The following is a 20,878-nucleotide window of genomic DNA, read 5'->3' on the forward strand; positions in this document are numbered from 1 at the left end:
GGCCTAGGAGCAATGGGCCAAATGGCCTCCTCTGGGCTGTATCATTCTGGCTGACAGATGTATCTGAGCCTCCTGTTCCCACAGCATTTTCCTGAATTCTGACTGCCTGTTTTTTTGTTTTTATATCTGCTGCCGTCGTCTGAGAAATAGCCACAAATCTAAAAAATTAAAGACAATCCCCCTCTGTCTAAGGGAAGCAGGCTGGCTGCCTTTGCTTCAGTGTGTGCGTGCACAGGTTGTCTCTGCTCTCTCTGGCCAACAGATGGCCCTGTGTCAGGCCGGGAGGCCTCCTCCGTCGCTCAGCCTGCCTTCCCCTTTCCAGCCCCATTCACTCGTCGACTGAAACGATCAGCTGAGGAGCTGTGGTGGGCAGGGACAGAGCAGCATGCAGCCGTCTGCACGGATTAGCACCGGGTGCCTGCAGGTGGGAGGGGAGGCTGAGTGGGGCGTGGGAGAGGTGAGGCAGTGTGAGATTCTGCAGCCCGCCAAAGGAGTTTTAATTTCGTGTGGAACATGCCGGGCTGGACAATCACAATGAAAAGCACTGATGGTCTGACTCGAGTCTTTAGGAGCCTCAGGTATGACTTTCCGAGCAAGCAGCAGATCTCAGATGAAGGCTTTGCCAGTGCACTGCGCTTGACAACGATTCTCTTTGTTATTTCAGCCACCTCTCACAGTTATTGAGCGACACTGATGCTACACTTCTGGCTGCTTTTATCCCACGAGTGTCAGTGTGTTGCTTCAGGTTCTGGGGTTCATCCCAGCTTGGATTCTCACTTGGGGGTGCATCCCACCCGCCGCCCCCCCAGTAGCCCAGTCTGAAGCTGAACCCTTTTTAAGTGAGGCTTCTCAGCGCTGGGGTTGCTGAATTCACATCGCCACGAGTTTGTGCGCCTCTCTCTCTCTCTCTCTGCTCCCGCTTCCTCTCTGAAGGCACTGACTCCCCACTGTGGGGGTTGGTGGCTGCGGAGGGGGTGGGGAGGGGATGTCCAGTTCTAAGGTATCATCACCCCCCTGCCCCCCACCACCCCCAGTATCAGATAATCAAGGTGAGGGAGAGGGGGAGGGAATCAGAGGCCAGTACAAACCTGTCCTAATGCCGGGTTCCTACACACACATGCCCCACACGTCCAGCAAGGGCTGCTGGATACTGAGCAGGAGCTGGGTGTCCCCGCCTCCCCCACCTGCCCTCTGCAGCTCGCGGAGATACTGAGGCCAGTAGCACGAACTAAGGGTTGAAGCTGATCAGTATCGCTCGGTACTACACTGGACACAACGTTAAACCCCCCCTCGGGCTCTGCTGCCCATGTCTTAACTCGCAGCCAGACCCGGTCCCCTATCACCCCCTGTGCTCGCTGACCCACACTGGCTCCTGGTCAAGCAACGTTTTGATTTTAAAATCCTCATCCCTGTTTTCAAATCCCTCAGTGGCCTCAAACCCCACCTTATCTCTGTAATCTCCTCCAGTTCTACACCCCTCCAAAATCACTGCACTCCTCGAATTCTGGCCACTTGTGCATCCCCAATCGTAATCGCTCCAACATTGGTGGCTGCACCTTCAGCTGCCTGGGCCCCAAGCTCTGGAATTCCCTCCCTACACCTCTCCGCCGCGCTTTCCTCCTTTAAGACACTCCTTAAAACATACCTCTCTGACCAAGCTTTTAGTTATCTGACCGTATTTGGCTCAGTATCATACTTTGTTATACAATGCCCCTGTGAAGTGCCTTGGGGATGTTTCATTACCTTAAAGGTGCTATATAAATGTAAGTTGTTGTTGTTTAAATGCAGGGGAGAGGGGGAGGGAATGTTTAACCTTCTGCTTCCTCATGATGGGTACAATTCCAGTGGTGCTCACCTGACCAGGCAATCCTCATGTACCAAACCTATTAACGGGCTTTTTCCCTTGCTCCTGACCTTGACCCTGCCTGATTCATCCTACACTAGCCCATGAGATGGGGGGACCGTAGTGTGTCATCGAGCGTATAAGGGGAGGTGGGGGCCATTTGAAGTGTAGAGAGCTTTGCTACCATGTTCTGAATGTTCGGAAGGTCCAGCAACTCTCCCTCACTGAGCCTGACTTTGATCTGATCTCATACACTGCCCCCCACCAACTACCCTGACCCACCCATCCCCCGACTCCCCTCCCCAAGGCTCAGGATTGGCACTCCCTGCATTCCCTGAGCTGTGTTGCAACTTCTGATATCGTTCTAGCGAGGAAAAGCAGTCGATCGGCATGGAACCTGGGCTATCCCAGGATTCACAGTGACAATGAAAGCCCTCTATTGAAATTAGTCCACGGGCGCTGCAGATTTGGAGAAAGGGAAGACAAGAAGAGAAAAGGATGGGGTGGGCGGAGAGAGAAAGAGAGCGAGTGAGGGCAACCATGAGGAGAGAGAAAGAATCTCTTCATCTCACTTAGGACTCCCATGGTCACCCCACGGTACAAATGCAGCTTGCCACATTTAACCAGTGAACTGGGGTGAGGAGAAATGTCTTCACTCAAAGAGTTGTGAATCTTTGGAAATTCTCTACCCCAGAGGGTTGTGGATGCCGATTTGTTGAGTATATTCAAGATAGAAATCAATAGATATTTGGATAATGAGAGAATTAAGGAATGTGGGGATAGTGTGGGAAAGTGGGGTTGAGGTTGAAGATTAGCCATGTTTGTACTGAATGGTGGAAATGGCTGAAAGGACTGAAGGTTTAAGCGGCTGAATGGCCTATTCCTCCTCCTAATTTCTTATATGATGTTCTTAAATCTTTCTCCGGGATCGAACCATTACTGACAGCTCTGGCCAAATAGGTCTTGTTGTGATTGTCTTTGGGTTTGCCAAGTGGGTTTATTGGGGTTATCATGGATTACTATTGCACTAACTCAGGAACACACCACTCTTCCTGATTGCTAGCTTATGGTTTGCATATCTCGCCGTATCTGCTGTGAAAGTCGCAGAAATTTAATTCCCCCGTGTTGGAACTTCTCCTTTCATTTCTTGAGCCAACGAGGAAGTGGGGCTGAAACTGCTGTGATTTCAGCTCCAAGGATGGAGGGAGGCGAGGAAGGATGTAGCAATTGGATCATTATTTCCCCTCTCTTTCCCCTCCGAAGCACCAGCCCGTGCTGGGGGTGTGGTAGATCAGGTCAGAGATCTCAGCGAGTTCTAGGGCTGAGGCTGAAACCCTGCCTGGTCTTCAACCGCCCAGGAGCTAATTCTAGACCTCCCTGGGTGACCTCAGTTAACTCGGCCTGGATTGAGGAACTGGGGACTTTTCTGCACTTGTGCAGCTCAGTTCCTCACCATACAACTAACACATTTACTCACGTCACTACCCAGCTTGTTGTCTTCACACTTCACTTAAATCTGCATCTTGCAGCGTGGGGGAGGGGTCAGATATGAACCAGATATGAAGTTCAAATTCAGGCTCCCTTCAAGTTGTCGATACTAACCATTTTTGGGGTTCCCGTACTTGTTTCTAACACTCCGCAGTCTCGTCCCTCCCTAGCTCTGTAACCTCCTCCAGCCCTACAAGTCTCTGGGGCTTTTATGCTCTTCCTAACTGTGGCCTCTTGACTATCCCTAATCTTTATGGCTCCACTATCGGCGGCTGTGCCTTCAGCTGCCCAGGATCTAAGCTTTGGAAATTCCCCCCACCCACAAACCTCTCCACCTCTCTTTCCTTCCTTTAAGATGCTCCTTTCAATCAGGCTTTCGGTTTCGCCTGCCCCAGTTTTGCCACCTGCGGCTCAGGGTCAGTTATTATCCTGGTCATACTGTATAAACGGAAGTTGCTGCTGTTCTGATTTAGGGTTTACCCACCCAAAGACAGGACTAACGGAAATGCTAGGCTCACAAAGTTCGCCCGGGCCAACTCCAGCAAGGAATAAACATAAGGTTTAATAAAAACAAAAAGCTAAAAGCTACTGCGGATGCTGGAAATCCAAAACAGAAACAGAATTACCTGGAAAAACTCAGCAGGTCTGGCAGCATCGGTGGAGAAGAAATCAGTTAACGTTTCGAGTCTTCACGACCCCTGAAGGGTCGTGAAGACTCGAAACGTTAACTGATTTCTTCTCCACCGATGCTGCCAGACCTGCTGAGTTTTTCCAGGTAATTCTGTTTTTGATAAGGTTTAATAAGACTGGCCGGCCTGATCTGTGAGGAATGCAGGTTCTGGAAGATTCTCAGAAGCTTTTAGTAGAAGGGATAGTGTTGGGAGCTGTGGCTCTGAGCAGCAGCTGCTCTGGGTGTTAATGAAAACACGCTCTATTTTAGTCAATGTCCTTGTTACTTCAGTGTTTTGTTTCATATTTCTATAATTAGGAGGAGTAGTACTCAGTTATTTGGATAGGCGCAGCTGTGAGACTGACTCATTGCCTGATAGGGCTGGCTCATCCACAAATCTGTCATAAATTTGACGCGAAGCCTTCTGTAAAGGGGCCTAAACCTGTTTTACCACAGTTATCCCTCACTGTTTGACGCTATTACGCAGTAAATAATAGATAGAATCATGGACTACGACAGCACAGAAATAGGCCATTCAGCCCATCCTGCCTGTGCCACGTCTTTGAAAAACTAGTCCCACTCCCCCCCACCCCTTCCCCCCGCCGCCCCCCTGCTCTTCCCCAGTAATCTTGCAAATTGTCCTTTTCAAGTATTTATCCAATAAAGTCACTGCTGAATCTGCTTCCGCCGCCCTTTCAGGCAGCGCATTCCAGAACAGGACTTGCAGAGTCAAGAAAGTCCCCTCATCTCACCTCGTTGCATTTATGTAGCACCCTTTCACATCCCCAGCTCAGTGAATTACCTTGAGAGTGTAGTCGCTCTAGGCAAACATGGCAGCCAGTTTGTACACAGTAAGATCCCACCGACAGCAATGCAATGAATGACTGGTTAATCAATTTCGGTGGAGTTGGTTGAGGTTCATAATGTAGGTCGGGATCCTGCGGCTTTCCAGATTGTGCCATGTGGCGTTTTTCAACAACTGGAACAAGCAGACAGAACTAACATCTCATCTGACAGGTGGCACCTCTGACAATGCAGCACTCCCTCAGTACTGCAGTAGGAGTGCCAGTTTAGATGATGGGCCAGAATCTTTGGGTCGGCGTGCAGGGGCGGGCCCTGCTTGCCGACGGGTAAAATGACGCGGGGGTGATGCCAGGCGTGCGTCCCGACGTCACCGCGCGTCATTCCGATCTTCAGTTCGGCGGGCACACACTGGAGTCGGCTGCACGCCTGCCAAACTGTCAAAGGCCTGCTAAGGCCGTTTAAAAACTAATTAAACAATCAACAGAGCTGCCCGTCCGACCTTAAGGTTGGCGGAGAGCCCAGGCGGCCTTCACATCTATCGTGTAACCTCATCCACGGGCGGGATGAGGCTTCGTGAAGGGTTTACAACTCAAATAAATTTTTATTAAAATTCATCGACATGTCCCAGCTCATGTGACACTGTCACACGAGGGGACATGTCCGAAATTTTTTCTTTTCTTTAAAAAAATGAGATTAAACTCCCTGAGGCAGCTCCGTGCCTCGGGGAGATTCCTGCACCGTCTCTCGCGCGCGCGTGCACGAAGATTACAAACGGTACACATATCACTGCCACGTTGGATTCTGTTCCTTCAGCGGAGTTTTAATGTCAAGAACTTTTGCGCAGTGGAGGTGAAGGTTCCTGCCAGTAGTTGTATGTACAAACCCTCAGCTGGAACATTCAGTCCGGAGCTGGGCACCGCGTTTTAGAAAGGATTCCCAGACCTTGGAAGGTTTGTTGAAGAGATTTACTGGAATGGGACCAGGGATAAGGGACTTTAGTTATGTAGAGAGAAGCTGAGAACGTTCTCCAGAGAGCAGAGAAGGTTAAGGGAAGATTTGATGGAGGGGTTTTGATAAGGATACATCAGGAGGAACTATTTCCAGTGGCAGGAGGGTCAGTAACCAGAGGACGCAGGTTTAACATAATTCATAAGAAAGCCTGGGAGGAGTCAAGGTGAATTATTTTTTAAGCAGTTAGATCAGGAATGCGCTGCCTGAAAGGGCCATAAGCAGATTCAATAGTAACTTTCAAAAGGAGTTGGATGAAACTTGACAAGGAAACGTTGTTAGGCCATGGAGAAAGAGTGGGACTAATTGGACAGCTCTTTCAGGCAGCTGGCACAGGCACAATGGGCTGAATGGCCTCCTCCTGTACTGTAAGCTTCTGTGGAATAAAGGTTCCACTTCTGGTGCAGATGGCCAAACAGGTGCAAATCGCGCCCAGAATTGAGCTCGTCTTTTCCGAGGTTCCTCTCAAACCCTTTTGCATATCAGCAATGGAAAGTCTGTCATGAGCCAGGGCAAGTGGGCAGCATGTACAACTTAACGTTAAAAAAAACATTGCTTTAAAAATGTTCCTTGGCGTATTTAAGAGCAATAACTTGGTGCGATTTGATTAATACAACTGAAAATAGGTTTATCACCAAAGATAACCATTTTTAATCAGCGTCAGTCCCACTAGCTGTAAATAGCCCGACTTTAAATGACTGAAAATGACATTAAAGAAATGTGCAGAACCTTTTTGCGGTTATATTGGAGTAAATTAAAAGATGAGACTGAGTTCAATAGTTTTTAAAACATGCCTAGTAGCTTCCTTACGCCCAAAAGAAACCGGCTTAATTTTTAGACCTTCTTCAGAGGTCTGCGAGCAAAGACAATTGGGATCGTGATTGTAGATAGGTTTGGAGAAACTGGGGCTGTTTTCCTTGGAGAAGAGAAGGTTGGGAGGAAATGTGACAGAGGTGTTCAAAATCATGGGGGATCTGGACAGAGTAGATGGGGAGAAACTGTTCCCATTGCCGGAAGGATTGACCACGAGAGGGCACAGACTTATGGCGATTGGCAAAAGAACCAAAGGCAAGATGAGGAAAATGTTTTTTTGATGTAGTGAGTGGTTAGGATCTGGAATGCACGGCCTGAGAGTGTGGCTCAATCTTGGCTCTCAAAGGGAATTGGATAAACACTGGAAAAGGCAGTGACTGATTCGTCCTGGGGTGAGGCCAGTGTTGTGACGGACCTGGTCTCCAGTGGAATGCTTTTTAAACTCGTGCTGAAAATCGGGGAAAAACTCGAATTGCACCAAATGTAATTTGCGCTTAAATTTCCGCAACCTTTTGCATGGGTTTCACCAGTTTCGGAAGGATTAGTCGGTTAGGCCGCTGCAGCCAAGCGGAACCTCCGGGCCTATGAATCTAATAGCCTTCAGCCTCAGGGCGGAGTTCTCCCTCGCCCCTCTTTCCGGTGGAATCAATGGCAGGCCGGGGTCGGGGGGGAGAATTCGGCGGCAGGACCAAAAATCAGTTTCCCGCCGGTGCGAGATGATGGCGGGATTTTCCGATACTGCCCGTCATGGCGCGTGGCGATTCCCGCTAGCGGCCGGCGTGAAACCGATGTCTCTCCCGCTAATGGGATGAAGATGAAGGCCTGACCGGAATGGCACCCTCCCCCCACCGCCCACGCCCCATTCTCCGCGACACCAATAGGAAAACACGCCAGTCCAGAGCACGCCTGGACCAACGCGGTGCGCAAAAGCCGGGACTTACCACAGGAAGGCCTTGGGCAGCTCATGGGTGTCCGAGGAGAGATGGAGGCCTCCAGCTACTGGGCCCTGGAGCACCACGTGCAGCACAGGGTGTGGGCGGAGCTTCATCCACGTGGCTCCTCTGCAAAGCAGCTTCTGGAAGGTGGGAGGTCCCCCCACACAGCAACCTCGCTCAACTTCCAGACCTTTTCCCAGGGACGTCACCCTGGGATCAGACCCTCTTCCAGGGACTGCTCCCTGGGATCGGACCCTTGAGCTGCAGGCGGAAGGCAGCAGGAGGGACTGTTGCAGTGGGGGGGGCGGGCGGGGAGGCGTTAAAGTAGGTTAGGAGAGGACTGAAGAAGTGGTGGTGGGGTTGGAGGCCTAGAGGGGGGTGTTGGCAGTTAGCAGTATCGGAAAGGGTATTAGAAGGGTGTAGCAAGGCGGAGGGAACGGAGGAGGAGGGTGGGAAGGGCTGTGTTGGTTGCTGGATGGCGGGGGGCTGGGGATGGAGGGGTTGTGTTCAGGTGTGAAGGGGCATTAGAGGGGGTGTCCGGGTGTGAAGGGGCATTTGGGGCGTTCAGTGAGACCTGTTGACTCATGTCATCTGGGTGGAGTTGATGAAAGATCCATAGCATCTGTTTGGGGTGGCACCTGTCACTTGGTTCCATAGTCTGGTGCATCTGACTACAGGTTGCCTTTTGGTTTACGTGGACTGTGTACTTACTGTGAACGTGAGTTTATAATATAGCTTTTGTAACTTGTGTTATCCTTACGAATCTGTATATATCTATAAAGGTATAGTTGTGGGTGAAAGAGTATTGTAATATAGTTGATCTTTTCGTGTTTAATAAATGTTTTATTCTTTTGTTAAAAGTTCACCAGCTGCCTCCTGTGACTCTGTTCAGTAGCCCCTCTCCACGTTTCGAAACAAAAAATAAAAGTTAGGATCTATCAAGCCGGGATCTGCTCTGGGATCTGACTTGTCCGGTAATGACATCAACTGGGATCATAACATAAGTGAGCGGGCAATAAGGGGGCAGATGGAGTATAATGTGGAGAAACGTGAGGTTATTCACTTTGGTCACAAGAATAGAAAAACAGAATACTTTTTAAAAGATGTGAAACTTGTAAATGTTGATGTTCAGGGCGATTTGGGTGCACTCATATAGGGAACACAGAAAAATAGCATAAAGGTACAGCAAGCAACTAGGAAAGCAAATGGCATGTTGGCCATTCTTGCAAGAGGACTGGAGTACAAGAATAAAGAGGTCTTGCTATAATTGTACAGAGCTTTGTTGAGACCATACCTGGAATACTGTGTGCAATTTTGGCCTCCATATTTGAGGAAGGATATACTTACATTGGCGGTGGTACAGTGAAGGCCCTGGGATGAGGGGGTTGTCCTGTGACGAGAGGCTGAGTAGATTGAGCTTATGTTCTCAGGAGTTTAGAAGGATGAGAGGCGATCTCAATGAAACAATCAAGATTCTGAAGGGGCTCGACAGGGTGGGAGAATGATATGTTGTTTCCCCCTGGCTGGGGAACCTAGAACTAGGGGCACATTCTCAGGATAAGGGGGGCTGATCATTTAGGACTGAGATGAGGAGAAATTTCTTCGCTCAAAGGGTTGTGAAGCTTTGGGATTCTCTACCCCAGAGGGTTGTGGATGCTCCATCGTTGAATATATGTAAGGCTGGGGTAGACAGATTTTTGGAATCTCAGGGAATCAAAGAATAGCGGGAGCGAGCGGGGAAGTGGAGTTGAAGCCCAAGATCGGCCATGATTGCTATGAATGGCAAAGCAGAATCAAAGGTCTGGAAGGTCTCCTCCTGCTCCTATTTCTTATGTCCTTATGCAGGTGAAGGCTTCCTTTTACACTGCTTTTAGAAATATCATAAATGTTTATAAAGAATGCACGTATAAATTTCACGATGTGCAGCCTGGGTGGGTATGTGGCTGGTGGGGTGGGTGGGGGAAGGGTTTATGTGGTGGGGTAGGGGGGGCGAATGTCTCTTCCTGTTTCTTTGCCACTGATCCAGACAATTCTTTTCATTCCTTCTGCAGGCCCAGTAACCATGGCAACGTCCATCAATGATTGACAGCTGTCATCTTGGCTCGTCAGGCCCCGAGTGGGGACGGGGGTTGGGGGAGGGGCGTTGAAGATCAGCTGGCCGTGGACGCAGCGGACCCCCAAGTTTCTGAGCGGCTCAGGGGTTGCCTGTCATGGCGAGAATGTCCACGGCTTTGGGCGGCGGCGCTGTAGGCGGCAAGACCATGTTCTGCAGCCTGGATGCTCCCGCCAATGCCATCAGCGTTTGCCGCGATGGCACACAAGTGGCGGTCGCCGGGCGGAACATCTTCAAAATCTACGCCATCGAGGACGAACAGTTCGCCGAGAAGGCTAACCTCCGCGTAGGCCGCAAGCCTTCACTCAATTTCAGCTGCGCTGACGTGGCCTGGCACCAGATGGAGGAGAACCTGCTGGCGACGGCTGCTACCAACGGCGCGGTGGTGACCTGGAACCTGGGCAAACAGTCCCGTAACAAGCAGGACCAGTTGTACATGGAGCACAAACGCACGGTTAACAAGGTTTGCTTCCACCCGGTGGAGCTGTACATTTTACTAAGCGGGTCGCAAGACGGGTCCATGAAGTGTTTCGACCTGAGGAGGAAGGAGTCCATTTGCACCTTTTCAGGTAGGGGGTTCCTGACCAGCTCCACTGAAGAATTACTGAGAACCCAGGTTTATGGAAATGTCAGATTCACAACTCAATAGTCCTTGGCTGCCCACCACAAACGTACGAATTAGGAGCAGGAGTAGGCCACTCGGCCCCTCGAGCCTGCTGCACCATTCAATAAGATCATGGCCGATCTGATGGTAACCTCAACTCCGCATTCCCGCCTACCCCCAATAACCTTTCACCCCTTTGCTTATGAAGAATCTATCTACCCCTGCCTTAAAAATATTCAAAGACTCTCCTACTGCCATTTGACAAAGGCCCATGTCTGTCTGACAGAAAAAAATCCTCCTCATTTTTGTCTTAAATGGGTGACCCCTTATTTTGAAACAGTGACCCCAAGTTCTAGATTCTCCCCCAAGAGGAAACAACCTTTCCATATTTACCCTGTCAAGGCTTCTCAGGATCTTACATGTTTCAATCAAGTAAACCACAAACATTTTTTTTCTTTATTCTTTCATGGGATGTGGGTGTCACTGGCAAGACCAGCAATTGTTGCCCATCCTTGATTGACCCTTGAACTGAGTGGCTTGTTAGGCTATTTCAGAGGGCAGTTAAGAGTGAACCACATTGCTGCGGGTCTGGAGTCTGTTATGACCACAGCCAGTGTTAATTGATGTGCAAACCAAATCCCAGAGGAAGAGCTTAGCTTATGCATACCTGTTTTTTATGCTTATGCTTATGTTACCTACTTTTTTGTATTCTGAAAATGAGAAGAGGTAAGAGGTCCAGTAAAACTTTTTTGGGATTTTAAACATTTAAAGTAAGTTTTAATAAGAGGAATAAAAGAAAACTTAAGCACACAAGATTACAGTTACACAATTAAGTTTTGTCTTACAAAACATTCCCCAAAAAGACGCTCTACTTGGTCAGACCCACAAGTAAACACCTCCAGGCAGCACTCCCTTAAAAATGATCAACTATGAAATCCAGTAATATTACACAAGGCAAACTGCTGTAGCTTCAATAAAGGCATACCACATAACCTCTACTGTCTTCCACTCTGTGGTGGAATCCACTTTAGAATAAAACTGCTTGGTGCAGCCCAAGACTTTTCTGGCTTGACTGGATGGTTGATTCAAGCTGGACCTCCTCCCAGCCCAGAGTTAACAGCTCCCAGCTCAGCTCCAGCTATCTTTTTTGCTCCAGCTCAACAGCTACTCCAATGATCCACAGTAATTCTAAAATACCCTTTATTCCCTTTCATCTCCGGTTCCATTGTTCTCACACCTCTTTGAAACTCAAATTCTTCCAAATATAAAATTTTTTATGTCTCTATCTTGTCTTTGCTTTCAGGTCAATACCCCACTTACCTATGGAACTCCTGCAATATGCAAGCATGTTTCTTGTTACCTCTGAATCCCTTTTCATATTCAATAAACTCTCAACTTATCTAAAAGTGCAGATGTTAGATCTAACCAAGCTACTTGAACTTCAAACTTAACACACACCCAGTCTTCTTTATAGAATAACACAATATTCCCCAAAAATATTTTAATAAACTAACATTCTCACAAGTCACACGTAGGCCAGACCGGGTAAGAACGGCAGATTTCCTTCCCTAAAGGACATTAATGAATCAGATGGGTTTTTATTAAAATCAACGATAGCTGCCATTACTGAGACTAGCTTTATATTCCAGATTTAAATCCACCAGCTGCCATACTGGGGTTTGAACCCATTTCCTCAGAGCATTACCCTGGGCCCCTGAAGTACTAGCCCAGTGACATTACCACAATGCCACCATCTCCTCAAAACTTCCTTGCACCGATTCCTGTCTCAGGCTGAACCAGACCTCAGTGTCCTGTCTGACTCTCCCAAGATAAGCATCTAACCCTGTATGACAATGACCTCCTACTTTCTCCTTTGTCACTGCCTCAGCTCATCTGCTGCTGGAACCCTCATCATGCCATTGTGACCTATAGACTTGACTATTCCAGTCCTCCCCTGGCCAGCCTCGCTTGAGGTCACCCAAAACTCTGCTCCTGTTGCGCCAAGCCCCATTCACCCATCACCCGCTGTGCTGACTGACCTACACTGGCTCCCAGTCTGGGAATGCCTCGATTTTAAAATTTTCATCCTTGTGTTCAAATCTCTCTACAAGGCCTCTCTTCTCCCTCTATATCTCTAATCTTCTCCGGTCTGCCAGCCCTCTGATAACACTGTGTTCCACCATCTTTGGCCTCTTGTACATCGCCCACTTCTGCCAACCCACCATTGGTGGCTGTGCTTCAGCTTTCTAAGCTTTAAGCTCTGGGATTCCCTCCCCATAATCTTACCATCGCTCCCTTCTGAGACATTCCTTAAAACCAGCCGTGAGGAAGAGCAAGGGGTAAATATACCTGGAGGACTCTTAATTTGCACTGTTAACTCTTGAGTGCATATCCAGACTGGCAATCCCCCAGTGGAGTACTGACAGAGTGCTGCAGTGTTGGAGGGCTGCCTTTCGGACCAAGACTCTGTCTGCCCTCTGAGCTCGATGTAAAAGATCTCACGCCAAGGGTGTTTTCCAAGGTGTCCTGGCCAGAGTTTATCTGTCACTAAAACCGGATGATCCAGTCATTGTCAAATTGTTGTTTTTGGGAGCTTGCCGTGTGCAAATTGGCTGACATGTTTCTGACATTATAACAGTGACTATATTTAAAAAGTACTTCACCCTTAAGCTGTCTTCGGCCAGTTGTAGCCTGGTTGCGCAGATGGTATAACTCAGGTCCCCCTCTGTTAATCCGAACGCCCCATGACTTTACTGTGGTGCGCTGCCCCCTGCAGGTCAGTCGGAGAGCGTGCGCAACGTGCACTTCAGCGCCCGAGACTTTTTCACCTTTGCTGCCACCTTCGAGAATGGCAACGTACAGCTGTGGGATATGCGGAGACCGGACCGATGCGAGCGGATGTTTACAGCACACAATGGGCCTGTTTTCTCTTGTGACTGGCACCCGGATGACAGGTAGGACAGAGTTCGTAACAAGGCACACATGTACAGATACACGTGTAAATACATGGCTACACAGTGCACTACATCATTCCGTGAGGGTTGGTACCACATTACACAGTGTGGTTCCGTCACCAGCAAAGGTTTTTGTTCTTTCTTGGAATGCGAGCATTTATTGCCCATCCCTAATTGCCCTTGAGAAGGTGGTGGTGAGCTGCCTTCTTGAACCGCTGCAGTCCATGTGCTGTAGGTACACCCACAGTGCTGTTAGGAAGGGAGTTCCAGGATTTTGACGGTGAAGGAACGGTGATTAGGTTAGAATCATAGAGTCATTTTTGGCACAGAAGGAGGCCATTTGGCCCATCGAGTCCATGCTGTCTCCCCACTGAGTAATCCAGTCAGTCCCACTGCCCCAATCGATCCCAGGAGTCCTGCAAGTTTATTTCCTTTAAGTGCCCATCAATTTCCTTTCGAAATCATTGATTGTCTCCACCTCCACCACCATCATGGGCACCGCTCGCCGTGTAAAATAATTCATCCTCTCATTCCCCCCTGCACCTCTTGCCCAAAATCTTAAATCTGTGTCTCCCAGTCCTAGTACCATCAGCCACAGGGAGCAGTTTTTCTTTGTCTACCTTGTCTAAACCTGTCACCTCTATCAAATCTCCCCTCAATCTCCTTTCTCCAAGGAGAACAATCCCACCTTCTCCAACCTAACTTGTAGCTAAAATCCGCCCCCATTCCTGGACCCATTCGGGTAAATCTCCTCTGCATCCTCACAAGAACCTTCACATCCTTCCTAAAGTGCGGTGACCAGAACTAGATGCAATATTCTAGTTGGGGCCTAACCAGCGCTTTATAAAGCTTCACTATAACTTCCTTGCTGTTGTACTCAATGCCTCTCTTTATGAAGCTCAATATCCCATATTCTCTGTTAACTACTCTCTCAATATGTCTTGCCACCTTCAAAGGACGAGGCACAGGAACCTGCAGGTCTCTCTGTCCTTACACACTCTTTAGCATTGTGCCATTGAGTCCATATTGCCTCTCGCTGTCCCTTTGCCAAAATGCATAAACTCACACTTCTCTGTATTATATTCCACCTGCCACTTGTCTGCCCATTCTACAGGCCTATCCATGTGCTGTTACAGTTGACCTGTATCATCCTCACTGTTTGCCACAACCCCAGGTTTGGTATCATTGGCAAATTTGGAAATTTTATTCTGTATTCACCAAGTAAAACTGCAGGAGACTGGTAGGGTGTGGGGAACTCTCTGTGTTAGTGACGGTACCTTAGAGTCAGAGCATTGTGTACAAATACAGTCTTCAGACCTGTGCTTGTTGGGACAGTCTTCACTTCTTTACATTTCTCATGTAGGGGCTGTTTGGTGACTGGAGGCCGGGACAAAATGGTGAAAGTGTGGGACCTGACTGGTTACAAGGCCAGGGAGATGTACTGCGTTCAGACCATCGCCTCGGTGGCACACGTGCTTTGGCGTCCGGACAGGAAGTACCACATTGCCACCTGCTCCATGATGGTCGACCACAACATTTACGTCTGGGATGTTCGCAGGCCCTACGTCCCCTTTGCGATGTTTGAGGAGCACAAGGATGTCACCACCGGCATCGCCTGGCGCAATGCCCACGAGCCCCACTTCCTCCTCTCTGGGTCAAAGGACAGCACCCTCTACCACCATTTCTTCAAGGATGCCCAGCGGCCTGCCAGCCAGGCTGTCCCCGAAGGCCTGTGCTTCGGCCTGTTTGGTGACGTGGCCTTTGCCGTCAAGGAGGGCTTGTGCTCGGCCGAGTCCCACCGCAAGTCCTTCGGCGCCGACCGCCGCTACCCCTTCTTCTTCATTCGCCGGCAGGACCCCACCGAGCAGTTCACCAACGTGTCGAGCACCCTCAGCCTCTTTGAGACCCAGCCGGGCGCCGCCTCCATGGAATGGTTTGCTGAGACAGCCCGGAGGTATTGCCTGAGCGGAGGCCCGCTGCCCGAGCTGTGCGACCACAACGCGGCCGTCGCCAGGGAACTGAAGCGCTACCAGGTGGCACAGATCTGGATGATGCTGAAGATCATTTACGCGGGGGCATGTGCAGCGGGGGCCGCGGGCAACATGGTGCCAGGGGCTGGCAAGGCCGGTCACCCCCTCAGCAGGTACAGTGTCCCGGGGGCAACTTCAGCCCACCCACAGACATGTGTACGACACTCAGCTTACATACAACACATCGAAACTGCCACACGGTGTATCACAACTTGCATTTATATAGCACTTTAAACGTTGTAAAATGTCCCAAGGCCCTTTGACACATCAGGAAATATCAAGTGACCAAAAGCTTGGTCAAAGAGGTAGGTTTTCAAGGAGTATCTTAAAGGTGGAGAGGGTTAGGGAGAAAATTCCAGAGCTTAGGGCCCAGGCAGCTGGAGGCACGGACACCAATGATGGGACGATTAAAATCAGGGATGATCAAGAGGCCAAAATCGGAGGAGCGCAGATATCGTGAAGGCTTGTAGGGCTGGAGGATGTGACAGTGATAGGGGAGAGGCTACTGCCAGATTAACAAACATAAAACAAGGATGAGAATTGAGAATTTGAAGGATTGCTGGGCTGGGAGCTGATGTAGGTCAGCAAGCTCAGGGTGGAAGTTAATATATGGGCAACAGAGTTTTAAATAAGCACAAGTTTAGATAAAAGATGGGAGACATAGAATAAATTATTATACATGTAACATGCAACACATACTTACAACATGCATATGAGCATGACTCAGTGTCAGCTGTGGTTCAACTGGCTGCGCTCTTGTCTGAGTCAGAGCTGTGGGTTCAGATCCCACACCAGAGACTTTGTACAAATCAGGGCTTATACCCCAGTGCATTACTGAGAGAGTGCTGCACTGTTGGAGGTGCTGTCTTTCAGTTGCGACGTTAAACTGAGGCCCTCTCTGCCCTTTCAGATGAGTGTAAAAGATCTCACCGTGCTGTTTTGAAGACGAGCTGGGAGAAAAGATTGTTTGAAGGTTTTCTTGGCGAGGACAGTAACACTGAGTAAGACAATTATATGGTTATGGTTTTTAAAATTTGCTCTGAAAAGAGCAGTTGTTACCGTAAAAGAGCTCCCTCGGAAAACTGATTGGACTTGCCGTTCCTGGCAGCGTGCTCTGGAGGAAGGACTGGAACAAGTGAAAGTGGATGATGGGAATATGGGGCGGAATTTACTGCTGATTGGTCAGGCTATTGTGTTTGTAATAGATCAGCACATGTTAACATTCTTGCTGCTGACTGGTTGACTGAGCAGAATGGATGGTAACGTGTTCGTTGAGAAAGACTGGCCAAATGTCACTGATGTGAAGGCCACTGTCTTGGAGGACAGTGTGGGCTTTGGTAAATCTCCATGACGCGTCTTGTATCCCCCTGTGTGTGATGGATGAGATAAGTCTAGAGTTGGACCATTGGAGGTGCCGGTTATTAAGTTGAGGGTTTTTGACTTGTCCCATTCACTGAGTTTGAAGTGGGTTTGATGTTCGTTGAGTCTAGTGTATAAGCTGCGGCCTGTTTCCCCAGTGTGCATAAGTCCACAATCGCGCACAGTATGCTGTAAATTCCTGTTTTATTGTAAGATGTTTTCTTGTATTTGAGTATGAAGGTTGGAGTGGAGCTTCTTAGATGAGATGTGTGGGATTTCTATATCCACTGAGGGATGATCAGTAGTTCAGGTATCTGTCAGCATGAGGCCTTATGGTGCCCTCGATGTGATGGTGTGCTGCTGTGAGACTTGGTGATGAGGACATCGAGAAATGATATGCAAAGTTGTTGTTCCGTCTCCATTGTAAAACCAATATTCAAATGTTGCTCGTTCAGGTGCTGTAGGAAACTATGGAGTTCTCCGCTGTCATGTTGCCATATGACATGTCGAAGTCAGAGTTAAGGTTTAAGACTAGCTGATTGAAGTGCTGTTTGTCCAAACTCTTCCGTAAAGGTGTTAGCGATGATTGGTGACAAACGAGAGATCCCATGACAGCTCCACTTGTTTGTTTGAGATTGGAACCTCACCACTGGAATGATGTTGAGTTTGGGAACATTAATAGAAGATCGTAAATTTGATCCAACGGCATCGCATCTGTCGGATAAGGAGGAATCTTCTTCCAAACGTTGTTTGATGGTAAGGCAAGCTTCTGGGACAGGCACCCTGGTGAACAGTGACTCAATGTCGAAAGTGACTATTGTGTCTGACAAGGTGATTGTGGTTTGCTGTATCCTCTTAATGAAATGTTTAGATTGGTGATTCGCTGCATGGATTTCCCCATTAGTGGCTGGAGAATTCTGGTTAGGTTTAGGGGAGTCTTGTATGTTGGAGACAATAAGCCTTAATGGAACGTCTGGTTTTTGGATCTTGGGCTTTTCAGATAAAATTGGACAGGAGGAAGTGGTATGAATTTTATTACACGATAGAACATTATCCCATGTAGAGAGAGTAATTTGCTATTCATTTTCCTCTCAATGGCTGGGGTCGGGTCTTTGGGGAGCTCCTTGTAGATATCCATGCTGAAGAGATATTAAATCTTATACTCTTCTTGGTCTGTGATGACTGTGGCATTTCTCTTGTTAGCAGTATATGAATTGAAGCGTCTGAACAAAGGTCATTGAGTGCTGCTCTCTCTGCCTTGTTGATGTTTGATTTGGGTGGTTTCACTGTGGAAAGAGCTTGAGCAACTCAAAGTCATATGTCATCGGCTACTGCTAAGTATCCCGAGATTTGGTTCATTTTATTGGGTAATCTCTTTAATAGGAAGTTGCTTAGGAGCCACTGCAAAGTTTAAAGAGTTGGGGAGTTCTCCCTGGTGTCCTGGCCAATATTTACCCTTCAAGCAACATCACTAAAGCAAATTTTTCGGCTCATTTATCATGTTACTGTTTGTGAGAGCTTGCTGTGCACAAATTGTCGCATTTCCTATACTACGACAGTGACTACACTTCATTGGCTGTAAAGGGCTTTGGGGAGTCCTGAGGTCACAAATGGTGCTATATAAATGCAATCCACATTCAACAGACTATATGAAATATTTTGCTCACCCTGATTCTTCTCTCTGGGGTTAAGTCCAAGCAACAATTAACGTGCTCACCCTCATCTAAAAAAGCAATATTTTAATATTTTAACTGTAAACTGGGCAATTTGCAGAATGCAGTTTCTCCCAGGTGTTCCTATGGTAACACAGCATCCATTGTCATGATGCCAGATGAAATAATGACACAACCCAGAAATCCCGCAGAGCAAGTAACTATAATTAACTGTTTATGCCCTGGATTCAGAGCCAGTGGCTCCTGGGTTAAAACTCCCAGACATGTTTCAGTCAGTGACTGAGGGGATGAATCTTACTCTGGGTCAGAAGGTTGTGTGCTCAAATCCTGCAGCAAGACTTGAGAGCAAAAGAACAAGTAACATGAGAGAAACATTTTTCTACAGGGCAAATTGTGATCTGGAATGCATTGCCTGAAAGTCAGTTGAAGCAGATTCAATAGTAACTTTCCAAAGGGAATTGGATCAATACTAGAAGGGGAAAGATTTGCAGAGCTAGAAAGAGCAGGGACAGACATGGTTGAATGGCCTCCTCCTGTGCTGTTTCACGCAATGATTCTATATTTTAGACAGGGCAGTGTTGAGGGAGTGCCACAATGCTAGCTATAGTATTCTTTGGATGAAATGTTCAACCGAGGTCCCATCTGCCTGTTCTGGTGGCTTGTGTGGACATTAAAGACTGCACGGCTGTATTTGAAGAACAGGACCCTCTCCTGATGTCCTGGCCAACATTCCTCCCACCGCCATCACCGACACAATCTGATTTTATTGGATCATTGCTGTTTATGGGGAACTACAGGTGTAGAATGGCTGCTGTGCTTGCCTGAGTAATAAATAACTGTGCTTCAATTAGGGGTTCATTGTATGAAGTGTTTGAGACATTTCAATACAATATGCCTCGGCATGAATGTAAATAAAGAGGAGCATTTTGTTCCCATCAGTTTGGCTAGGATTTGGACATAGGTGCCAGGTTTCTGCCCACACCCACTGCACTGACCCAGTCCCTGTTTTACTACCACCTGCAGTGCATTGGTCTGGTTTGTGAAGTTCTCTTGTTCTCTCCTCTCCTCTTCCCCTACCCGGCCCCACAGCTTTACTTTAAAAGACGGTACGACAGCATTGGGAAGTGAAGTCAAACTGGAGCGAGCCCGAATGGAGAACCGACAGGACAGTCTACCCCTGGATTCGACAGTCACCTTACTACAATCAAACGAAGGTACTCGGATATGTGCCGTCTTTATTCACTGTAACATAAGAACATAAGAAATAGGGGCAGGAGTAGGCCACAAGGCCCCTTGAGCCTGCTCCACCATTCAATATGATCAATGACTGACCTTCTACCTCAGGTCCACCTTCCCTCCCAATCCCTTGATTCACTTAATGCTCAAAAATGAATCAATCTCAGCCGTGAATATACTCAATGACTGAGCAGCCCCAGTCTTCTGGGGAAGGGAATTCCAAAGATTCACAACCCTCTGAGTGAAGAAATCATCTCAGTCCTAAATGGCCTACCCGTTATCCTGAGACTGTGCCCCCTAACCCAGGGCTCTCCAACCAGCGGAAGCAGCCTCTCAGCACCTACTCTGTCAAAACTCCCAAGAATTTTATATGGGACCAACTCTCATAGACTTCAGAGCATATGGGTCCATTCTACTCAATCTATTCTCATAGGACTCCAAGGATGAAGCAAGTGAACCTTGGTTGTTTGTATCTCTTCGATGGCAAGTATATTCTTAGGTAAAGAGACAAAAACTGTACACAACACAACACAAGTGTGGTCTGTTAAAGCCCTATATAAATGCAGCAAGACTTCTTGACTCTTATACCCCAACTCCCTTGCAATAAAGGCCAACAAATATACCATCCCTAATTCTTTGCTCTACCTACACAATAAAATTCTGTAATTGGTATATAAAGACACCCAAATCTCTCAGAATACTAAACCTTATTCCCCAATTTTATTTCTATGGTTCCTGCTTATTTCAAAATGCCTGTATCTTTCTAACCTACACATTTTTGGCTAAGTCCTTTCTCTTTAAACAGATTTGTAAAGCTAAAGACATTCACATGCCTATATAATAATTCACCTCATTTATTATTGGCAAAATATTAATCTTAAACACCCTAAAGGTGCATACAGAATAACACGTTTGTTTTCGGATGGGTGAATTTTAAGGAGGAGCTGTGGAGCTGGCTTCTCCAATCCTGTTCAAGCCGCTGGGTGGAATTGAATGTTAGGTACCAGCTGGAGGCCCAAGTCATCTCTTTTTGGGAAGGTCCACCACTTTAAGTGCCAGTGAACTGAGCAGGTGGTGGGCCTTCCCCAGGATCAAGGACCCCAGGGGCAGAACTCCCTCCACTACCGCCCCCCCACACCCCCCCAACCCCGAACCCCGAGAGCGGCCAACCAGTCAAAAGCCAGCAACATTGCTGAGCATCATTTCATCTTCATTGCTCTGCAGCGCCACTGGGCAGGCAGTGGCTGCTGCCAGTAATGCGCCCACTTGAGGCCCAAGATTGCCGAGCCACTCAGGCCACGGGTGGGAGGGGGATTGGAGGACGGGGGTGGGGGGTGAGGTGGCTGAG

At 48.2% G+C, this 20,878-nt stretch overlaps 1 protein-coding gene across 1 annotated transcript in view; it reads left to right on the plus strand.

The window, feature by feature from the left end:
* Positions 1–403: 403 nt before the first annotated feature.
* LOC144669543 (GATOR2 complex protein WDR24-like) overlaps positions 404–20,878 on the plus strand; it is a 37,616-nt gene continuing 17,141 nt past the window's right edge. The window contains exons 1-5 of the mRNA XM_078532022.1: positions 404–578; positions 9,613–10,243; positions 13,055–13,232; positions 14,596–15,375; positions 19,384–19,508. Of these exons, the coding sequence (XP_078388148.1) occupies positions 9,772–10,243; positions 13,055–13,232; positions 14,596–15,375; positions 19,384–19,508 (1,555 nt within the window). The 5' untranslated portion in view covers positions 404–578; positions 9,613–9,771. The remainder of the gene's footprint in view (positions 579–9,612; positions 10,244–13,054; positions 13,233–14,595; positions 15,376–19,383; positions 19,509–20,878) is intronic.

The sequence above is a fragment of the Cetorhinus maximus genome, chromosome 29, assembly GCF_964194155.1.
Source record: "Cetorhinus maximus chromosome 29, sCetMax3.hap1.1, whole genome shotgun sequence".
NCBI classification, from domain to species: domain Eukaryota; kingdom Metazoa; phylum Chordata; class Chondrichthyes; order Lamniformes; family Cetorhinidae; genus Cetorhinus; species Cetorhinus maximus.